At 37.7% G+C, this 17,683-nt stretch overlaps 1 protein-coding gene across 1 annotated transcript in view; it reads left to right on the top strand.

Moving 5' to 3' along the window:
- Positions 1-17,683, top strand: part of Efcab5 (EF-hand calcium binding domain 5) — a 151,186-nt gene that overhangs the window by 98,637 nt on the left and 34,866 nt on the right. The window contains 3 exon segments of the mRNA XM_087192040.1: positions 11,620-11,719; positions 13,158-14,034; positions 14,036-14,112. Coding sequence (XP_087048166.1) covers positions 11,620-11,719; positions 13,158-14,034; positions 14,036-14,112 — 1,054 coding nt within the window.

A 17,683-nucleotide genomic window follows, 5' to 3' on the forward strand; every position in this document is an offset into this window, starting at 1 on the left:
ACGCCTGGTGTAGGTTTTTTTTTCTGATCATGGCTAATTGGAGTTCTATATGCCTCACTTAGCTGTATATCATGTTCTTTTTCCATGCTTGGAAAATTTTCTGCCATTGCTTCTGTGAAGAAAGTTTTATGTCCTTTGTGCTATCTTCTACTTTTTCATTGATTCCAATCAACTTATGTTATTCTACTTTGCATCATCTATCAGCTGTTGGATTGAGTTTTTGTGGTTACTTGCTATTTTTAAGAGGTCTTTAACTTGATGATTGCTAACTGAAAATCTGTCTTCTAGATCTGATATTTTATCTTCATATTAATTGATTCTGCTGCATATACTTTCAATAGAATTTTTAATCTCTTGGAATCTGTTTGAATCTGTTTTATGGTGTCCAGTTCTTTCTTATATTGGACATTCATGGTTTCCATCATTTTCCTAAGCTCCTGTATTTTTTATCTGTACCTACTCTAGATTCATTAACTATGTCCTTCATTATGGTCTTCATCTCTCCAGTTATTTGTGTAGTTATTTCTGGTTTGTTTGGGGTTTTTTTAGAGACTCATTCATTTGCTTTGTTACTTTTGCTGCTACCATTTCAGAAAGTTCAGCTGAGTGGTGTTTGATTTCTTCCACCTCATTGCCCTTTGGGTTTGCCTTGTGTGAGCTGAAGGCCTGGAGTTGCATCTTACTTCCATGTCTTCTCATTTTCTATTTTTTAAAATTTGTTTTCTCATTGATGGTTGTAAATTGCTTGTGTTGGGTTGCATATTACTAGTGTCAAGTCCTACTTAGGAAATGACTACTTTTCAGAGATGTCTTCTAGGTGTAGCTGGCTTTTGGCTTTTGAGTCTGTCTCAGGATTCTGCCTCTTCAACTTACTAGGGATGAGAGTTTGCTTCCTGTTTGGCCTAGCACCCAGTTCTTTGGTACTGGACTACAATATTGTTTAAAACTCCCAAACAATCTTAGTATTGGCATAGAAGAAAGAACAACTGATCACAACAACTATGTCACCTTGGTTAAAGTAGTACGATCTGTACTAACAATAACATCAAACACAATCTAGAGAATGATAAACTGTGGTAACTGTTAATTTGGCACCTTTAACCATAGATATAAGATTTTTATAGTTATATAACAAAATATAAAACAAATCAGAAAATTATATACAGTAAATTTCCTCTCAGTAGAGTGATTTTACCCTCCGAGAAAAAAGTTTGAAAGGAATGAGAGGAAAAAATAGAGAAATAAAAGAAAAGAAAGAGATTAGAAGCAAGGTTGAAGGACAAAAAAAAGCTCAACCAAGCTTTGGGAAACTGGTGAAGAGAACAGAAGAGAAAGAAAGAAGGATAAAACAAAAACAAGAACAAAACAAAACAAAAAACCTCTAAAAACAATGTTCACACTCATGAAAAAACAAAAGCAAACAATCAAGAAAAGAAAAATAAACAAAAGCAAGGAAGAAAAGTGATTTCTTTGTGATTTCAAGCATGTGGTTATCTTCTGGCATATAGTTTCGTCATACTATCCAATTCAAGGCATGTCTCTGCTGTCACTGGTAAACAAAGGAAGCAGATAGAGCCCAGATCCATGCTGGATAATCCCAGCAAGCCTGCAGTAGGATTAGGGCAATGTGCTGGATGATCCCAGCCAACCTACAGTAAGAATAGAGCAGTGTGTCAATTCTGGTGCTTCCAACTCCACAGAAGTTCAGGTTGGTCCTGGCCAATGGTTGTGCAGCTGGGGCCTGAACTATTCAGCCCGTAACACTCTGGGTGTCTCTTACTAGCCTGTCCTTGGCTCCCTCACCCTGGGTGTCTCCCACAGTTGTCCCTCACCCAGTCATTGGGAGCCTTGAGATGAAGCTAACTCGTGACTGCTACAAGTCCTAGATTCAGTTGGCCCCTCCCTAAATGGTATCTGGCCAAGCACCCTCTCTAGGGGACCAGCAAATGCTTGGCCTGGAGTCACCTCCATTGTAGCTTACAATATCCACTGCTCCATTCCACTGGTGTGTTTCTCCCTGAAGGCCTCTGGAGTCACCTGTCCTCATTCTGTCTTTGTAGATTCAAGCCTCCTCTCTCACTCCACAAGCTGGGAGTCAGAAAAAGTGCAGTTTGCCACCTCCTTTTTCTGAGTTGAGGTCTGTCTCTTCCCTTTCCCTGTGGGTACCAATTCTCCCTTTGGATCTTTCCTGGGTCCCAGGGATCTACCCTCCCTCTTTCTTTTCTTCCTCAAGTGTCTGGATTCCAAATCTCAGAGAGGCTGATTTGCTGCTCTTTACTGCTCCACCATCTTCCTAAAAGTTGAATGAATATTTTCAACTAGTAGTTGAAACAAGGATTTGGAAAGCCTATAGATTTTAAAGTGAAAATTCTTGATTATTGAGAAAGACTAGAGAATCATGGAGTAAGGAAGAACACAAAATATAAAATCAAAGCAATTTTTCTTTTATTGCAAAGTTGGGACCAGATAATGGGAGAAGGAAATTGGAGATCATATGACTACAACTTAGATGTTGTCTGGACCTCTAAGTCAGGGTTAATACCTGATTTTCCATTCCTGCACCCCAATCAGGGTTGGAGGTGGAGGACATTATAGACACTCTTGGAAGTTTCAGGTAGATGGAGGGGGAAATTTAAGAGCTGCAGGCACTTATGGTTCATTTCTTGGATGTATCTTAGAGACTGCAATCTTCATGAAGAAGTCTTGAATCCAGCACATCACTAACAAGGAAGGGTAGCTGCTGTGGGTGGTCTAGGTGGATTCTAAAGTGACAGAAGACACATAGCATTTAACTGGCAGAGATGAAGTCTACTAGTCACAGTGCTCATACTTTTTTTTTTGTACTGGGAATCAAACTTAGGACCTTGTGCTTGCGAGAAAGGCAGCAGCACCACTGAGCTAAATCCCCAGACCTCATACATATTATTGATAAATGCTATTTTGACCAAATCCCCAAGGCCCATAGTTATGTTTTAATAGGATCATGAGTTTATTTCCCTAATTCCTGAATATAATGTGCAGCGAGAATTAAACTGACAATCTGAGTGTTCTAACACAAATTAATTTTCTTGGTGATCATGGTTTACTTAGGAATTAGAGAAATGTCTACTAAATTATTGCTGGATCTATTTATAGAAAAGCACTAACTGAGTTATGACATCACAGTTGTGATAATACAGTTCTTATCCAGTTCCCAGATTAAAGTCAGTTCATAAACCAAGAACTCTGTTTAAAGGAGAGACTGGGTCTCCTGGGGAAGAATTAAATGATACTTCTACAATCATATACTCCAGGGCTTCTTCGAAGAACCTGCAGCCATTGACTGAGGAGAATATGCACTGGAAAAAAAGGAACTATCCTATACTTTCGGGAATCATCAGACACTAACTCCAAGTTAAACTAATCCCTAGGATCCCAAAATACCCTAGGTGACTACTGGTTAAAGTCGGGATTTATGGCTGTCAGGCCAATTAATCTTGTTGGCTTAGCTATGGTTATTCTGGTTTCTGATTGTTTAATTGGAATAGACCCATTCAGCAACTAGCAGAATCCTCCCATTTGTTCTCCAAATTGGGGACCAAGGACTATTTTGGAAGGAAGAACCAAGTAGAACTAAATTTTCTGTTTTTCAAAATAGTAAAAATCAAACAGATAGATTTTAAAATTCCATAGAGATTAGGTATACAAATATATAAAGGATACAAAAGAAGTAATCCTACAAGATTTTTATCTAATTTTCCTATTTTGCATTATATGTATATATATATATATATATATATATATATATATATATATATATCTCAAAGAATCTTTGACTCTGATTACAGTGGCTATTCTAGGTATGGAATCCGTAGTGGACTAGCTTGACATAACTCTCTCATTCACAATTATTGCTCTGAAATGTACTACTGTTATAATGCTATTAATTAACGTAACTTGGATTTGATATTGGAATAGATAAATCAACAAATGGAACAGAATACTGGACCTGGCACCTAATCCAAGAACAGGTAGGGGTTTAGTATATGGAACAGGTAGTGATATAAATCGATGGGAAAGGACTATTCAAGAAACAATATTTGAATAGTTGGCTTTCATACTGAGAAAAAATATAAAATTAGGTTTTAACTTCACTAAAGAGGAAGAATGAGTTCTATATAATCTGAAACATAGATGTATAAAACACTTTTAAAAGTTTTAGAAGCAAATATAGCGCATATATTTTTACCTCAACATAAGTGATTATTTTCTTTTTTTTAAATTAATTTGCTTGGTACATTTTAGGTATACAATATAATGACATTTATCATTGGAAATTTGTACCTTTACATAATATATCTTGGTTCTTATTTTTTCCCCATTCCCTTGCCCTCCCTTCAACCCTTCCACCCCTCCCTATTTACATAGACTTTGTTTCCATTTTTTCCTTTTCTCATATTAATTCCATTCCCTTCTTTCCTTTCCCAACCCTCCCACCTCCCCTTTCCCTTTGGACCTTTTCTTCCTATTTCACACTGTCTATTATACCTTTTGATCCTTATTTACACTTTCAGTTTCTCACACTAGAGAAACTATTTGGTATTTACACGTCTGTCTTATTTATTTCACTTGAGTATCCCTTCAATGTGCATCCATTTAGTTATAAATATCCCTAATTTCTCATTCATTATGCTTAGTAGGACTCCATTTTATAAAAAAAAATAAACAAGAGTAAACATATATCACTGTGGTATGATTCTTTTAATTTTTTTTTTTGACAATCCCAGTAGGGGAATAGCTGGATCAAATAGGACCTCTAATCCTAGTTCTTTCATGTATCTCCATACTGATTTCCACAGTGGTTGCACCAGTCTGCATGCCCACTAACCATGGAGAAGGGTTCCTTTTTCCCACAGTCCCACCAGCATTTGCTATTGGTTGATTTCATGATAGCAGCCATTCTTCTGGTGTGAGGTGGAATCTCAGCATTGTTTTCATTTGCATTTTTCGAATGACCAGTGATGTTGAACATTTTTTCATATGTTTATTTGCTATTTCTACTTCTCTGTCTGAGAAATGTCTGGTCATTTCAGATACCCAGGTTTGGATTCGGTCTTTAAATTTTGGAGGTCTGATATTTTTAAGTTCTTTATATATTCTAGATAGTAGACCTTTGTCTGAGGAACAGCTGGTAAAAATCTTTTCCTACATTGGGAGTTGTCTCTTCATGCTGTCGGTGGTTTCTCTTGCTGTGCAGAATCTTTTTAATAAAAAGAGATCCCACTTATTGATTGTTTGTGCTAGTTCATGGGCAACTGAGGTTTTGTTCATAAACTCTTTTCCTACACCAGTGTCTTCAAGAGTTCTTCCTAACCTCTCTTCCAGCCGGTTCAGCGTTTCTGTTTTAATATTTAGATCTTTAATCCATTTTGATTTTAGTTCAGTGCATGGTGAGAAATATAGGTCTAGTTTTAATCTTTGACAAGTTGAAACCCAATTTTTCCAGCACCATTTATTAAAGAGGCTGTCTTTCCTCCAGTGAGTGTGTTTGATTCCTTTGTCAAAGATGAGGTGGCTGAGTGTGTCTGGAATTGTTTCTGCATCTTCTAATCTGTTACACTGATCCTAGGGTCTGTTTCTTTGTCAGTACCATGCTGTTTTTATCATGGTAGCTTTGTAGTATAGTTTTAAGTTTGTGATTGTGATACTACCTACCTTGTCTTTGTTTCCTAGAATTGCTTTTTCTATTCTAGGTCTCTTCTGGCTCCAAATAAATTTTTGGATTGTTTTCTCAAGGTCCATGAAGTATGCTCCTGGGATTTCATTTGGGATTGCATTGAAACTATACAGCAGTTTTGGAAGTATGGCCATTTTCATTATATTGGTTCTTCTTACCCAGGAGCAGGGGATGTCTGTCCATTTTCTGATATCTTCTTCAATCTCTCTTTTCAGAGTGCTATAATTTTCAGAGTGGAGGTCTTTGATTTCTTTTCTTAGGTTGATTCCTAGGTATTTCAGTTTTTGAATGCTATTGTGAAGGGAGTTGTTTCTCCAGTTCCTCTTTCAGTGAGTCTGTTGTTTGTGTGCAGGAAAGCTATTGATTTCTGTGTGTTGACCTTGTATCCAGCTACTCTCCTGAATTTGGTTAAGTCTAGAAGACTTTTGGTGGAATTCTTGGGGTCCTCTATATAGAGTATCATGTCATCTGCAAATAATAACAATTTGACTTCTTCATTTACTACCTTTATTCCTTTTATTTCTTTCTCTTATCTAAACTCCAAAACTATATTGAACAGGAGTAGTGATAGAGGACATCCTTGTCTTGTTCCTAATTTTAGTTTGAAGGATTTCAATTTTTGACCATTTAGTATGATATTGGCTGTTGGTTTTTCATAGATGGCTTTTATTAGGTTGAGATAGAAACTGTCTATTCCAGTTTTCTGTAGGGTCTTTATCATGAATGTGTGTCGGATTTTGTTGAACTTTTTTTTCTGCATCTATTGAGATGATCATATGTTTTTTTGTTCTTGGCTCTATTAATATATTGTATTACATTTATTGATATGCGTATGTTGAACCATCCCTGCATCTCTGGGATGAATGCCACTTGGTCAGGGTGTATGATCTTCTTGATGATCTTCTGCATTCTGTTTGCCAGTACCTTATTGAGGATTTTTGCATCTGTGTTCATTAGTGAGATTGGCCTATAATTCTCTTTTTTGGTTGGGTCTTTCTCTGCTTTGAGGATCAAGGTGATGCTTGCTTCCAGGAATGAATTTGGGAATATTGCTTCCCTTTCAATTTCATTGAAGAGTTTAAACAGTAGTGGCAATAGTTTTTCTCTTAACGTCTTGTAGAATTCAGCAGTGAAGCCATCGGGACCCGGGCTTTTCTTCATTGGTAAGATAGGTTTTTTTTGGTACCAGGGATCAAACTGAGGACCTTGTGCTTGCAAGGCAGATGCAGTGCCACTGAGCTAAATCTATAGCCCTCAATGCTAAGTTTTAATTACGTTTTCAATTTCATTGACTGATATTGGGTTGTTTAGAATTTTTAGATCTTCTTCATTCAACTTTGGTAATTCATACATGTCTAGGAATCTGTCCATTTCTTCTGTGTTTTCCATCTTATTGGCATATAGGTTCTCAAAGTAGGTATTGATGATCCTCTGGATTTCTGCTGGGTCCACTGTAATTCCATCATTTTCATTCCTAATTGCATGGTTTTGGGCCTTTTCTTTCCTTTTTCTGATAAGGTTGGCTAAGGGTTTGTTAATTTTGTTTATTCTTTTGAAGAACTAACTCTTGGCTTCATTGATTTTTTTGTATTGTTCTCTAAGGCTCCATTGCATTGCTTTCTGCTCTGATCTTTATAATTTCCTCCCTTATATGAGCTTTGGGTTTGTCGTGCTCTTCTTTTTCTAGAAGCTTGAGATTCAGCATCAGGTTGTTTAATGGGGCTTGCTCTGTTTTCTTAATATGAGTACTCACTGCTATGAATTTCTTAAGACTGCTTTCATTGTGTCCCATAGATTCCAATATGTTGTATTGTCATTGTCATTTAATTGTAGAAACTGATTTCTTCTTTAATTTCCTCTGTGACCCATTGGTTATTCAGAAGTGTGTTGTTCAATTTCCATGTGTTTATGAAATTTTTGTGGTTTCTTTTGCTATTTTTCTCCAATTTCATTGCACTATGGTCTGATAATATACAGGGAATAACTTCAGTTCCTTTGCACTTACTTAAACATGTTCTATGAGCTAGTATGTGGTCTGTTTTGGAAAACAACCTGTGTGAAGCTAAAAAAAAATGTGTATTCTGATTTTGTAGGGGTGGTACACTCTGTAAACCCATCTGTTAAGTCCATTTGTTTAAGAGTTTGATTAAGTTCTAGTATTTTGTCATTTAATTTTTATGTAGTTGATCTATTTGTGACAATGCGGTATTGAGGTCCCCCACTGCTATTGTATTAGTACTTATTTGATGTTTCATGTCTATTAGTATTTGTTTTATATAGTTGGTTGCAGAGTATTTGGTGCATATATATTTATGATTGTCATCTCTTCCTCTTGGATTCTTCCCTTTACAAGGATGTAGTGTCCTTCTTTGTCTCTCTTAATCAGTGTTGGTTTAAAATCTGTTTGATCTGTGAAGAGGATAGCTACTCCTGCTTTTTTTCAGGTTCCTGTCACATGAAGTATTGTTTTCCACCCTTTAACTTTCAGTCTATGAGTTTCTTTTTGAATTAAGTGAGTTTCTTGTATGGAGCATATTGTTGAATCTTGCTTCTTGACCCATTCTGCCAGTCTATTTCTTTTGATTGGTGAATTGAGACCATTAACATTGATGATTATAACTGATATGTACTGACTTAGCATTTTCATGGCTTTTTCTTTCTGTTGGATTCTCCCCCTTTGCATTTAATTTCTTGTCATGCCTGATGAATTCATTCTGCTGGGCTTCCTGGAATTGTGACTCTCATTGTCTTTTCCTAAGATATTGTTTAAAAGCTTTTGGAGTGCTGGTTTGGTATTCATGAAGTTCCTCAGGTGCTCTTTGTCATGAGAGCATCTTATTTCTCCAACAATTTTGAAAGATAGTTTTGCAGGTTGTTTTCTTTTAGGGCTTGAAATACTTCACTCCAGGCTCTTCTTGACTTGAGGGTTTGTGTTGAGAAGTCTTCTGTGATTCTGACAGGCTTTGCTTTGTATGTGATTTGTTTCTTTTCTCTAACTGCTTGTACATTTTATTCTTCTGTTGGGTTTCTGGAATCTTAACTATTATATGCCTATGTGCAGATTTTTTTTTTTGACCATGGCTAGGTGGAGTCCTATATGCCTCACTTATCAGTATGTCAAGTTCTTTTCCCCTGCTTGGAAAGTTTTCTGCCATTACTTCTGTGAACAGTGGGGGGTTTTTTCTGTTTTTGTTTTTGTCTTTGTTTTTGTTTTGGTACGGGGGATCAAACTCGGGGTCTTGTGCTCGCACTTGTGCAACAGGTGGCAAAACCACTGAGCTAAATCCCTGGCCCTGTGAACAGTGTTTTTATGTCATTTGCAGTCTCTTCTGTTTCTTCATTGACTCTTATCAGTCTTATGTTATTCTTCTTTGCATCGTCTAGCAGCTGCTGGATTGATTTCTCGTGGTCCCTTACTATTTTTAAGAAATTTTTCTTTTCCTGGTCACTAATTGCAATCCTATCTTCTGTATCTGGTATTCTGTCCTCACATTGGCTCATTCTGCTGCGTAAACTATCAATGGAGTTTTTAATCTCCTGGAAATCTGTTTGCATCTGTTTTATGCATTCCATTTTTTTCCTATGCTGGGATTCCATCATGTTCTTCAGCTCCTCTATTTTTTTTTATCTGTGTCCTCTCTAGATTTACTAACATGTCTTGCACTATGGGCCCAATCTCTGCTGTTATCTGAGAAATTATTTCTGATTTCATTTTTTTCCAGATCCTCTTTCATTGCCAGTTCAGGGAGTCCAGGTTGTTGAGTGTCAGATTTTTCCATCTTGTTGCCCTTTGGGATTGCTGTAGGTGATCTGGAAGTGTGGTTTGAGCCTTGTTTATATATCGTCTCATTTCAACATATGCAGCCTGCTGTGCCTTTGTTGAGGTGACTTTTTGCTCACCCAGTGGTCTTCAATTCTCAGCAAGCCACTGAGAGGCCTTTTCTCTGCTGCTCACCACTGTGCCAATTCCTGGGTTCAGAATGGTGGCCTTCTGGATCCCTGCTCTGCCCTGTTGTTCTGGCAGAGTTCTGGCTGGGGCCTTTGCACACTTGGGATGATATCTGGATGTGCCTCTGGCTGGGGCCTGTCCCCTGTGTAGCTGTTGTCTGGGAGGGCCTTTGGCTGGGGACCATGCACTGGAGTTGCTTGTGTCTGAGCAGACTTCTGGCTGGGGCCTGCACACACTTACCAATGGTTTCTGGGCAAGCCTCTGGTTGTTGTTTGCCTGCCTGCATAGCTCTTTTCCAGGCAAGCCTTTGGCTGGGGCCTGTAGGCCCAAACTGCTGGTGTCTGGGCAGGGCCTTGGCTGGGACCTTCCCACACCCACTCAACTCAGGTCTACATGGGTTTCTCACTGGGATCTGCACACACTTACTGATGGGATCTGGGCAGGCCTCTGGCTGTTGCTTGTGCACCTGTGCAGCTCTTTGTAGGGTGGGGCCCTGGCTGGAATCCCCATGCACCCACGCAGCTCTGGTCCACAAGGCTTCTCAATGGATCTGGGCACACTTACCGAAGGAATCTGGGTGGGTTGTGATTATTTTCTAAAGAATACTCTAAATAAGCACAGTCCATAAAGGAAATGATTGATATATTTGACTTCCTCAAAATTAAAAACATTGATATGACTAAACTCACCAAAAGCTAAACTGAGATAAGAGAAAAATTGGCAAAATACATAACAGAATGACCATTATAAAAATGTTATAAATTAATAAGAAATAGACAACTCTAAAGAATGGGAAAAAGACATGAAAAAGCCATTCACAGAAGAAGAAAGCCAAATACATTAAAAAAATCAAAATATATTTAGTCTCACTAATGGAAGAAATGTAGATTAAAATAAGATACCATTTTTTGACTATCAGATTGGAAAAAGTATAAACTCTAACAATATAGAGTATTGGCATGAATATGGAGAAATGATATATACTCAGTATTGGTAAGAATGTAAATTGGTATGGGCAATTTAAGGAGCAATTTCGCAACAACTACTAAAATTGAAAATGTATATATAAAATGATTTGTAATTTCATTTGTGGTAGGGCCCCTCCTGATGTGTTGGGTCAGGAACTTTTCACAATGTAGTGATATCAACCTCTGTGCATGCATGTGTGGTTCTGATGTAACTCTGCAATATAAATCATACCCAACCAGACAGTAGAATGTTAATGTATACCCAACCAGACTGTAAAATGTTAGTATATGCCCATATAAGGGAGACAAGACATAAGTCTTGTATAAAAGGGTGCAACTATACCAGGTTCAGCATTCAGCCTTTGGATGTGAATCCACTGAGTCAGTGCTGGCATGAATAAAGCTTCTTCCTGAGAAAATGTCTCAGTGTTCTGTTTCTCTACACAAAAATCCCACAGGACATTTATTTACCTTAGAGAAATGTTTCTAAACGTACAAAAGGAGACACGGATAAAGATACCCACTGCAATATTATTTTAGTATCAAAATACTGGAAATAACCTAAATGCCCATGAATAGACAAATGTTAAGAAATTAATGGTATTTTCATATTATACAATGCCATATAGCTATGAAAAGAAATTATATTTTTTTTCATGCTGTACTGGGGTTTGAACCCAGGGCCTTTGCATTGAGCTACATCCCTATCCCTCTTTTCTATTTTTAAATTTTGAGGCAGAATCTTGCCAAGTCATGAAGTTGACCAGGCTAGACTCAGTCTTACAATCCTCTTCCCTCAGTCTCCCCAAGTGCAGGGATTACAAACACGTACCACCACACCTTGCTTGGAGATTTTATTTGTGTGATGATTATGGTGGTGATGGTAGTGGTGGTGATGGTAATGATAAAAGCTTTAGAAAGCCATGTTCTGTGTACATAAAAATCTTAAATCTCCTATAACTACCAATTATAACCTTTTTGCTTAGGTAGGGATTTTGGATCGGCAGAGGACATTGGCCTTGCTGGAACAGTTCTATGACCAAAGTTCACAAATGCTTAGGAGTTTACTCCGAAACCCAAGGCAATGTAAGTACTCTTCAGAGGGAGAAGCATCCTTGAAATGGAGTGACCAGTACTCTAATATGATCATTCTACCTCTCATTTAATCCCTTCATATAACTTCTTGAGTTATGATGAGTATGGCTATATCTACCTGTTCATTCCTTCACAAAATTCACTCTTCATCACACCTAGATGCATTTTTCATCACAATGTAATACTCAAAACCATCATATCAGAACTCATTTTTAAATTAATTTAAATGAAGAGAAGCTTTAGTGACAATTTGAATGTTTTAAAAATTAGTTGATAATGGTTATTCTATTTTTAATGCTTAACTTATAATTCTAAGATTTCTAAGAAAAATACTTACTTCTCCCAAGCATTTTTACTTGTGTAGTGTTACTTGTGCTTATATATCTTGTACTTATATGGTAAGATAACCTTTTCATTTTTCTACCAAAATAAATAAAAATATTGGTTTTATTTTTTAAGAGAAAGACTTTTAATCAATGAACTTTCTAAACAATATTTTATTTTTGTGTGAAGATTTATTACTTGCATATTTAAAAATATGTGGATAGTATACATAGAATATTCCTAAAATTTATGGGAATCACAATTTTATAGCTTACCTACTGTTTTGAAGATCATGGGGACAGTCTGTGGCATGAGTCCTACTCTGTGTAGTCTTGGACACCAGGGTTTTGTTGTTGTTTTGGAGTATGGTGGCTAGAACCTAGGACTTATCACTCAATAGGCAAGTATTCTACCACTGAGCTATACTTCCAGCTGTTATTTTTTAACAATAGGATTCAGACGAATGCTGAACAATCTTTCCATAAGGTTCTTTTTTTATAATGGAGATTGAACCCAAGGCCTCACACATCCTAAGCTACACTCCAACCTCTTTTCCTAGATTTCTGAACTAGGTGTCCATATGAGTTGTTGAAGAATTGAGAAATAAAGAAACAGAGAGGGAAAAGGAAGGGAGAAAAAGTGAATATTGGAAAATATAACTCCAGTGAATGATTGTCACGAATAGAGACTTGCTCTTATTTCATATTGCAGATATTGAAAAGACATTTGAGATGGAAAAACATGTCCCTTCCCCCATCTCTATGCTACACTTATTATGGGAGGGCCACAAAGTTAGTAGACAAATTTTATTTGCCTTGTCAGTATAAGTAACACTCCAAATACCTAAAGAAGAATTATGTTCTTTTCCAAAGTTATACCTTTTAGGAAGGAACACCTAATTACAAGTAGTAGTATTTAAATGTTCTTTGAGTGACCTTTTGCTTTTTATGAAGTTGCAGCAAAAGATAACTGATATTTCTTTAAAGTAATAGGACTATATTAAAAATTACTGTGCTCAATGATTTTTTTCACTAATTTAATAACTCTGCTTCTGCTATGTAAGATCGATTGCTTAAGTAAATTAATTGTTTGTTTTCTCCATTAGGGCCATTCATTGAGTTTGAAGAGATAGACTTGACCGAGTTCTGGGGAAACATGGATAATCAGAAAAACATTTATGAAGACTTTGATAAAGTGCTATTAAAGATGAATGAATTACTTTCTGAAAAACATGATAATAAAACTGAAAGTAATTTATTAGAAAATCAAAAAGATCAACCAAAATATGATGAACAGAGAACATCAATAGCACCACCACATCCACCAAAACAGCAGAGGGAAAAACCTGCAGATCTAGGATCACAAAGAATTTCAAATGAAGAACAAGTCAGAGAGCCAAGTAGAGAGCAAAAATTGTATATAGAAGCAGTGATAGAAGAGGGAGCCATCACAGAGTCAAATCAAGAACAAGGATCAAGTAGAGAATTAATAGTAGAACAAAGACCACAGAGAGGGTCAACTGCAGAGCAAGGATCACACAAAGCATCAACTGCAGAACAAATATCACACAGAGGGTCAACTGCAGAGCAAGTGTCACACAGAGAGTCAGTGATGGAGCAAGGACCACATAAAGTGTCAACTGCAGAGCAAAGATCACGCAGAGAGTCAAGGACAGAACAAAGATCACACAGAGGGTCAACCGCAGAGCAAGGGTCACAGAGAAAGTCAACAGTAGAACAAAGATCACACAGAGGGTCAATTGCAGAGCAAGGATCACATAAAGAGTCAACGATAGAACATAGATCACACAGAGGGTCAACCACAGAGCAAGGGTCACGCAGAGAGTCAATGATAGAACAAAGATCACACAGAGGGTCAACTGCAGAGCAAGAGTCACACAGAGAGTCAGTGATGGAGCAAGGACCACACAGAAGGTCAACTGCAGAGCAAAGGTCATGCAGAGAGTCAATGATAGAACCGCACAGAGTCAGAGCAAAGACTACACAGAGAGATAACTTCAGAACAACAGGACAGAGACTCAACTTCATAATCAGAAAAAGGTAGAATCTATAGAAAAATGAAAAAATCTTGGGAGGCTACTCTCTCTAAGTACTTTAAAATCCCTTCACGAAAAGAGAGTTTGTGGGGGCAAACATGAGGAGGAGCTATTCATGGGTTCTGAGCTGCAAGAGGAAGTTCCCACATCAAGTAGAAAAGATCATCTTTCAGATAGTAATTCAGTTCTCCTCTTCCTGTTTCGTGGAGTAGTTTTTAAAGTCTTTTCAGAAAATACTCATTAAAATTGCAACCATTTTTAGCATATCAGACGTATTTTGGTACCCAACATGAGTCTAGACTTGAAACCTAAATTAAATGCAAACCAAAATGTCTCTATTGTCAGTTTATCTAGAATTTCATTTAGTAGAAGCCTATTAATAAGGGGGAAATCTGACTGCCCCTGGTCCAGAGGAAGGGACTTCCCGGCCACCATCCCTCCCGCTGCTCTCAGCCCAGAGGAAAGGGCTTTTGGGCCGCCTTCTGTCCCACCGCTCCCGGCCCAGAGGAAGCAGCTTCTTGGCCACCATCCCTACTGCCACTCCCGGCCCCTATCCGACCTCTCCCAGCTCAGAGGAGGTGATAGCACACCCCCCCCACTCCCAGAGTCGAAATGAGAAAACACGTAAATAAATCTCAAAACCAGACTTCCAGATCACCTACAGCAACTCCAAAGGGAAATGAGATGGAACACTCTGATACTCAACCACCTGGACCCACTGAACTGGTAACAAAAGGGAATCTGGAAAAAATGAAATCAGAAATAATTTCTCACCTAACAGGAGAAATTGTGCTCCTAATGCAAGACATGATTAATAAATCTAGAGAGGAGCTGAGTAACATGATGGAATCCCAACATAGGAAACAAATGGAATCCATAAAACAGATGCAAATAGATTTCCAGGAGATGAAAAACTCCATTGAAAGTCTACACAGGGCCAGGGATTTAGCTCAGTGGTTTCGCCGCCGGCTGCACAAGCACAAGGACCCGAGTTTGATCCCTGGTACCAAAAAAAAAAAAAAAAGTCTACACAGCAGAATGACCCAATGTGAGGACAGAATTTCAGACATAGAAGATAAGATTGCAATTAATGACCAGGAAAAGAAAAATTGCTTCAAAATTATAAGGGAACACAAGAAATCAATCCAGCAGCTGCTAGACGATGCAAAGAAGAATAACATAAGACTGATTGGAGTCAATGAAGAAACAGGAGAGGTGCAGAAAACATTAAAAAAACTCTTTTTTTTTTTGGTACTGGGGATCAAACTCGGGTCCTCAGCTTGTGAGGCAGTTGCCAGAACCACTGAGCTAAATCCACGGCAAAAAAACTCTTCACAGAAGTAATGGCAGAAAACTTCCCAAGCAGGGGAAAAGAACTTGACATACAGAGAAGTGAGGCATACAGGACTCCAAATAGCCTTGATCAAAAAGAACTACACATAGGCATATAATTGTTAAGATTCCAGAAACACAACAGAAGAACAAAGTTCTCCAAGCAGTCAGAGAAAAAAAACAAATCACATACAAAGGAAAGCCCATCAGAATCACAGCAGACTTCTCAACACAAACCATCAAGGCAAGAAGAGCTTGGAGTGACATATTCTAAGCCCTATAAGAAAACAGCCTCCAACCCAGATTGATGGACCCTGCAAAATTATCTTTCAAAATTGATGGAGAAATAAGATACTTTCATGACAAAGAGCACCTTAGGAACTTTGTGAATACCAAACCAGCACTCCAAAAGATTTTACACAATATCCTAGGAACAGACATTGAGGATCACAACCTCAGGAAGCACAACCTCAGGAAGCAAAGCAGAATGAACCCATCTGGCATGACAAGAAATTAAATGTAAAGGAGGAGAACCCAACAAAAAGAAAAAGTCATGGCAATGATAAGTCAATACATTTCAGTTATAACCATCAATGTTAATGGTCTCAATTCACCAATCAAAAGAAATAGACTGGCAGAATGGGTCAAGAAGCAAAATCCAACAATATGTTGCATACAAGAAACACAATTAAAAATGAAACTCATAGACTGAAAGTTAAAGGGTGGAAAACAATACTGCATGCAACAGGAACCCGAAAAAAAGCAGGAGTAGCTATCCTCTTGGCAGATCAAGTAGATTTCAAACCAACACTGATTAAGAGAGATGAAGAAGGACACTACATCCTTGTAAAGGGAAGAATCCAAGAGGAAGAGATGACAATCATAAATATCTATGCACCAAACACTAGTGTGCCCAACTATATAAAACAAATACTAACAGACATGAAAAGTCATATATGCACTAATACAATTGTAGTGGGGGACCTCAACACCCCACTGTCACAAATAGATAGATCAACTACACTAAAAATAAGTAATGAAATACGAGAACTCAATCAAACTCTTGAACAAATGAACTGAACAGATGTTTACAGAGTCTTCCACCCCACAAAATCAGAATATACATTCTTCTCGGCTGCACATGGGTCATTCTCCGAAATAGACCACATACTCACACATAGAACATGTTTAAGTAAGTGCAAAGGAATTGAAGTTATCCCCTGTATATTATCAGACCATAGTGCGATGAAATTGGAGATCCATAGCAAAAGAAACTCAAAAAATTTCATAAACACGTGGAAATTGAACAACACACTTCTGAATAACCAATGGGTCACAGAGGAAATTAAAGAAGAAATCAGACAGTTCCTTCAATTAAATGACAATGACAATACAACATATCGGGATCTATGGGACACAATGAAAGCAGCCTTACGAGGGAAATTCATAGCAGTGAATACGCATATTAGGAAAACAGAACGAGCCCAATTATACAACCTGTTGCTGAACCTCAAGCTTCTAGAAAAAGAAGAGCAAGACAACCCCAAAGCTCATACAAGGGAGGAAATTATAAAGATCAGAGGAGAAATCAATGCAATGGAGACTAAGAGAATGATACAAAAAATCAATGAAGCCAAGAGTTGGTTCTTCGAAAGAATCAACAAAATTGATAAACCTTTAGTCAACCTTGTCAGAAAAAGGAAAGAAAAGGCCCAAATCCATGCAATTAGGAATGAAAAGGGCGAAATCACAACAGACCCAGCAGAAATCCAGAGGATCATCAATACCTACTTTGAGAACGTATACGCCAATAAGATGGACAACTCAGAAGAAATGGACAGATTCCCAGATACATATGAATTACCAAAGTTGAATGAAGAAGACCTAAAAATTCTAAACAACCCAATATCAACCAATGAAATTAAAAACATAATTAAAAACTTACCAACTAAGAAAAGCCCGGGCCCTGATGGCTTCACTGCTGAATTCTACAAGACATTTAGAGAGGAACTGCTGCCACTACTGTTTAAACTCTTCAATGAAATCGAAAGGGAAGCAGTACTCCCAAATTCATTCCTGGAAGCAAGCATCACCTTGATCTCTAAAGCAGAGAAAGACCCAACCGAAAAGGAGAACTATAGGCCAATCTCACTAATGAACATAGATGCAAAAATCCTTAATAAGATACTGGCAAATAGAATGCAGAAGATCATCAAGCAGATCATACACCCTAATCAAGTGAG

This window comes from Heterocephalus glaber, unplaced genomic scaffold (genome assembly GCF_053883595.1).
Source record: "Heterocephalus glaber isolate CG9 unplaced genomic scaffold, H.glaber_assembly_v1.0 deba00001564, whole genome shotgun sequence".
Lineage (NCBI taxonomy): Eukaryota > Metazoa > Chordata > Mammalia > Rodentia > Bathyergidae > Heterocephalus > Heterocephalus glaber.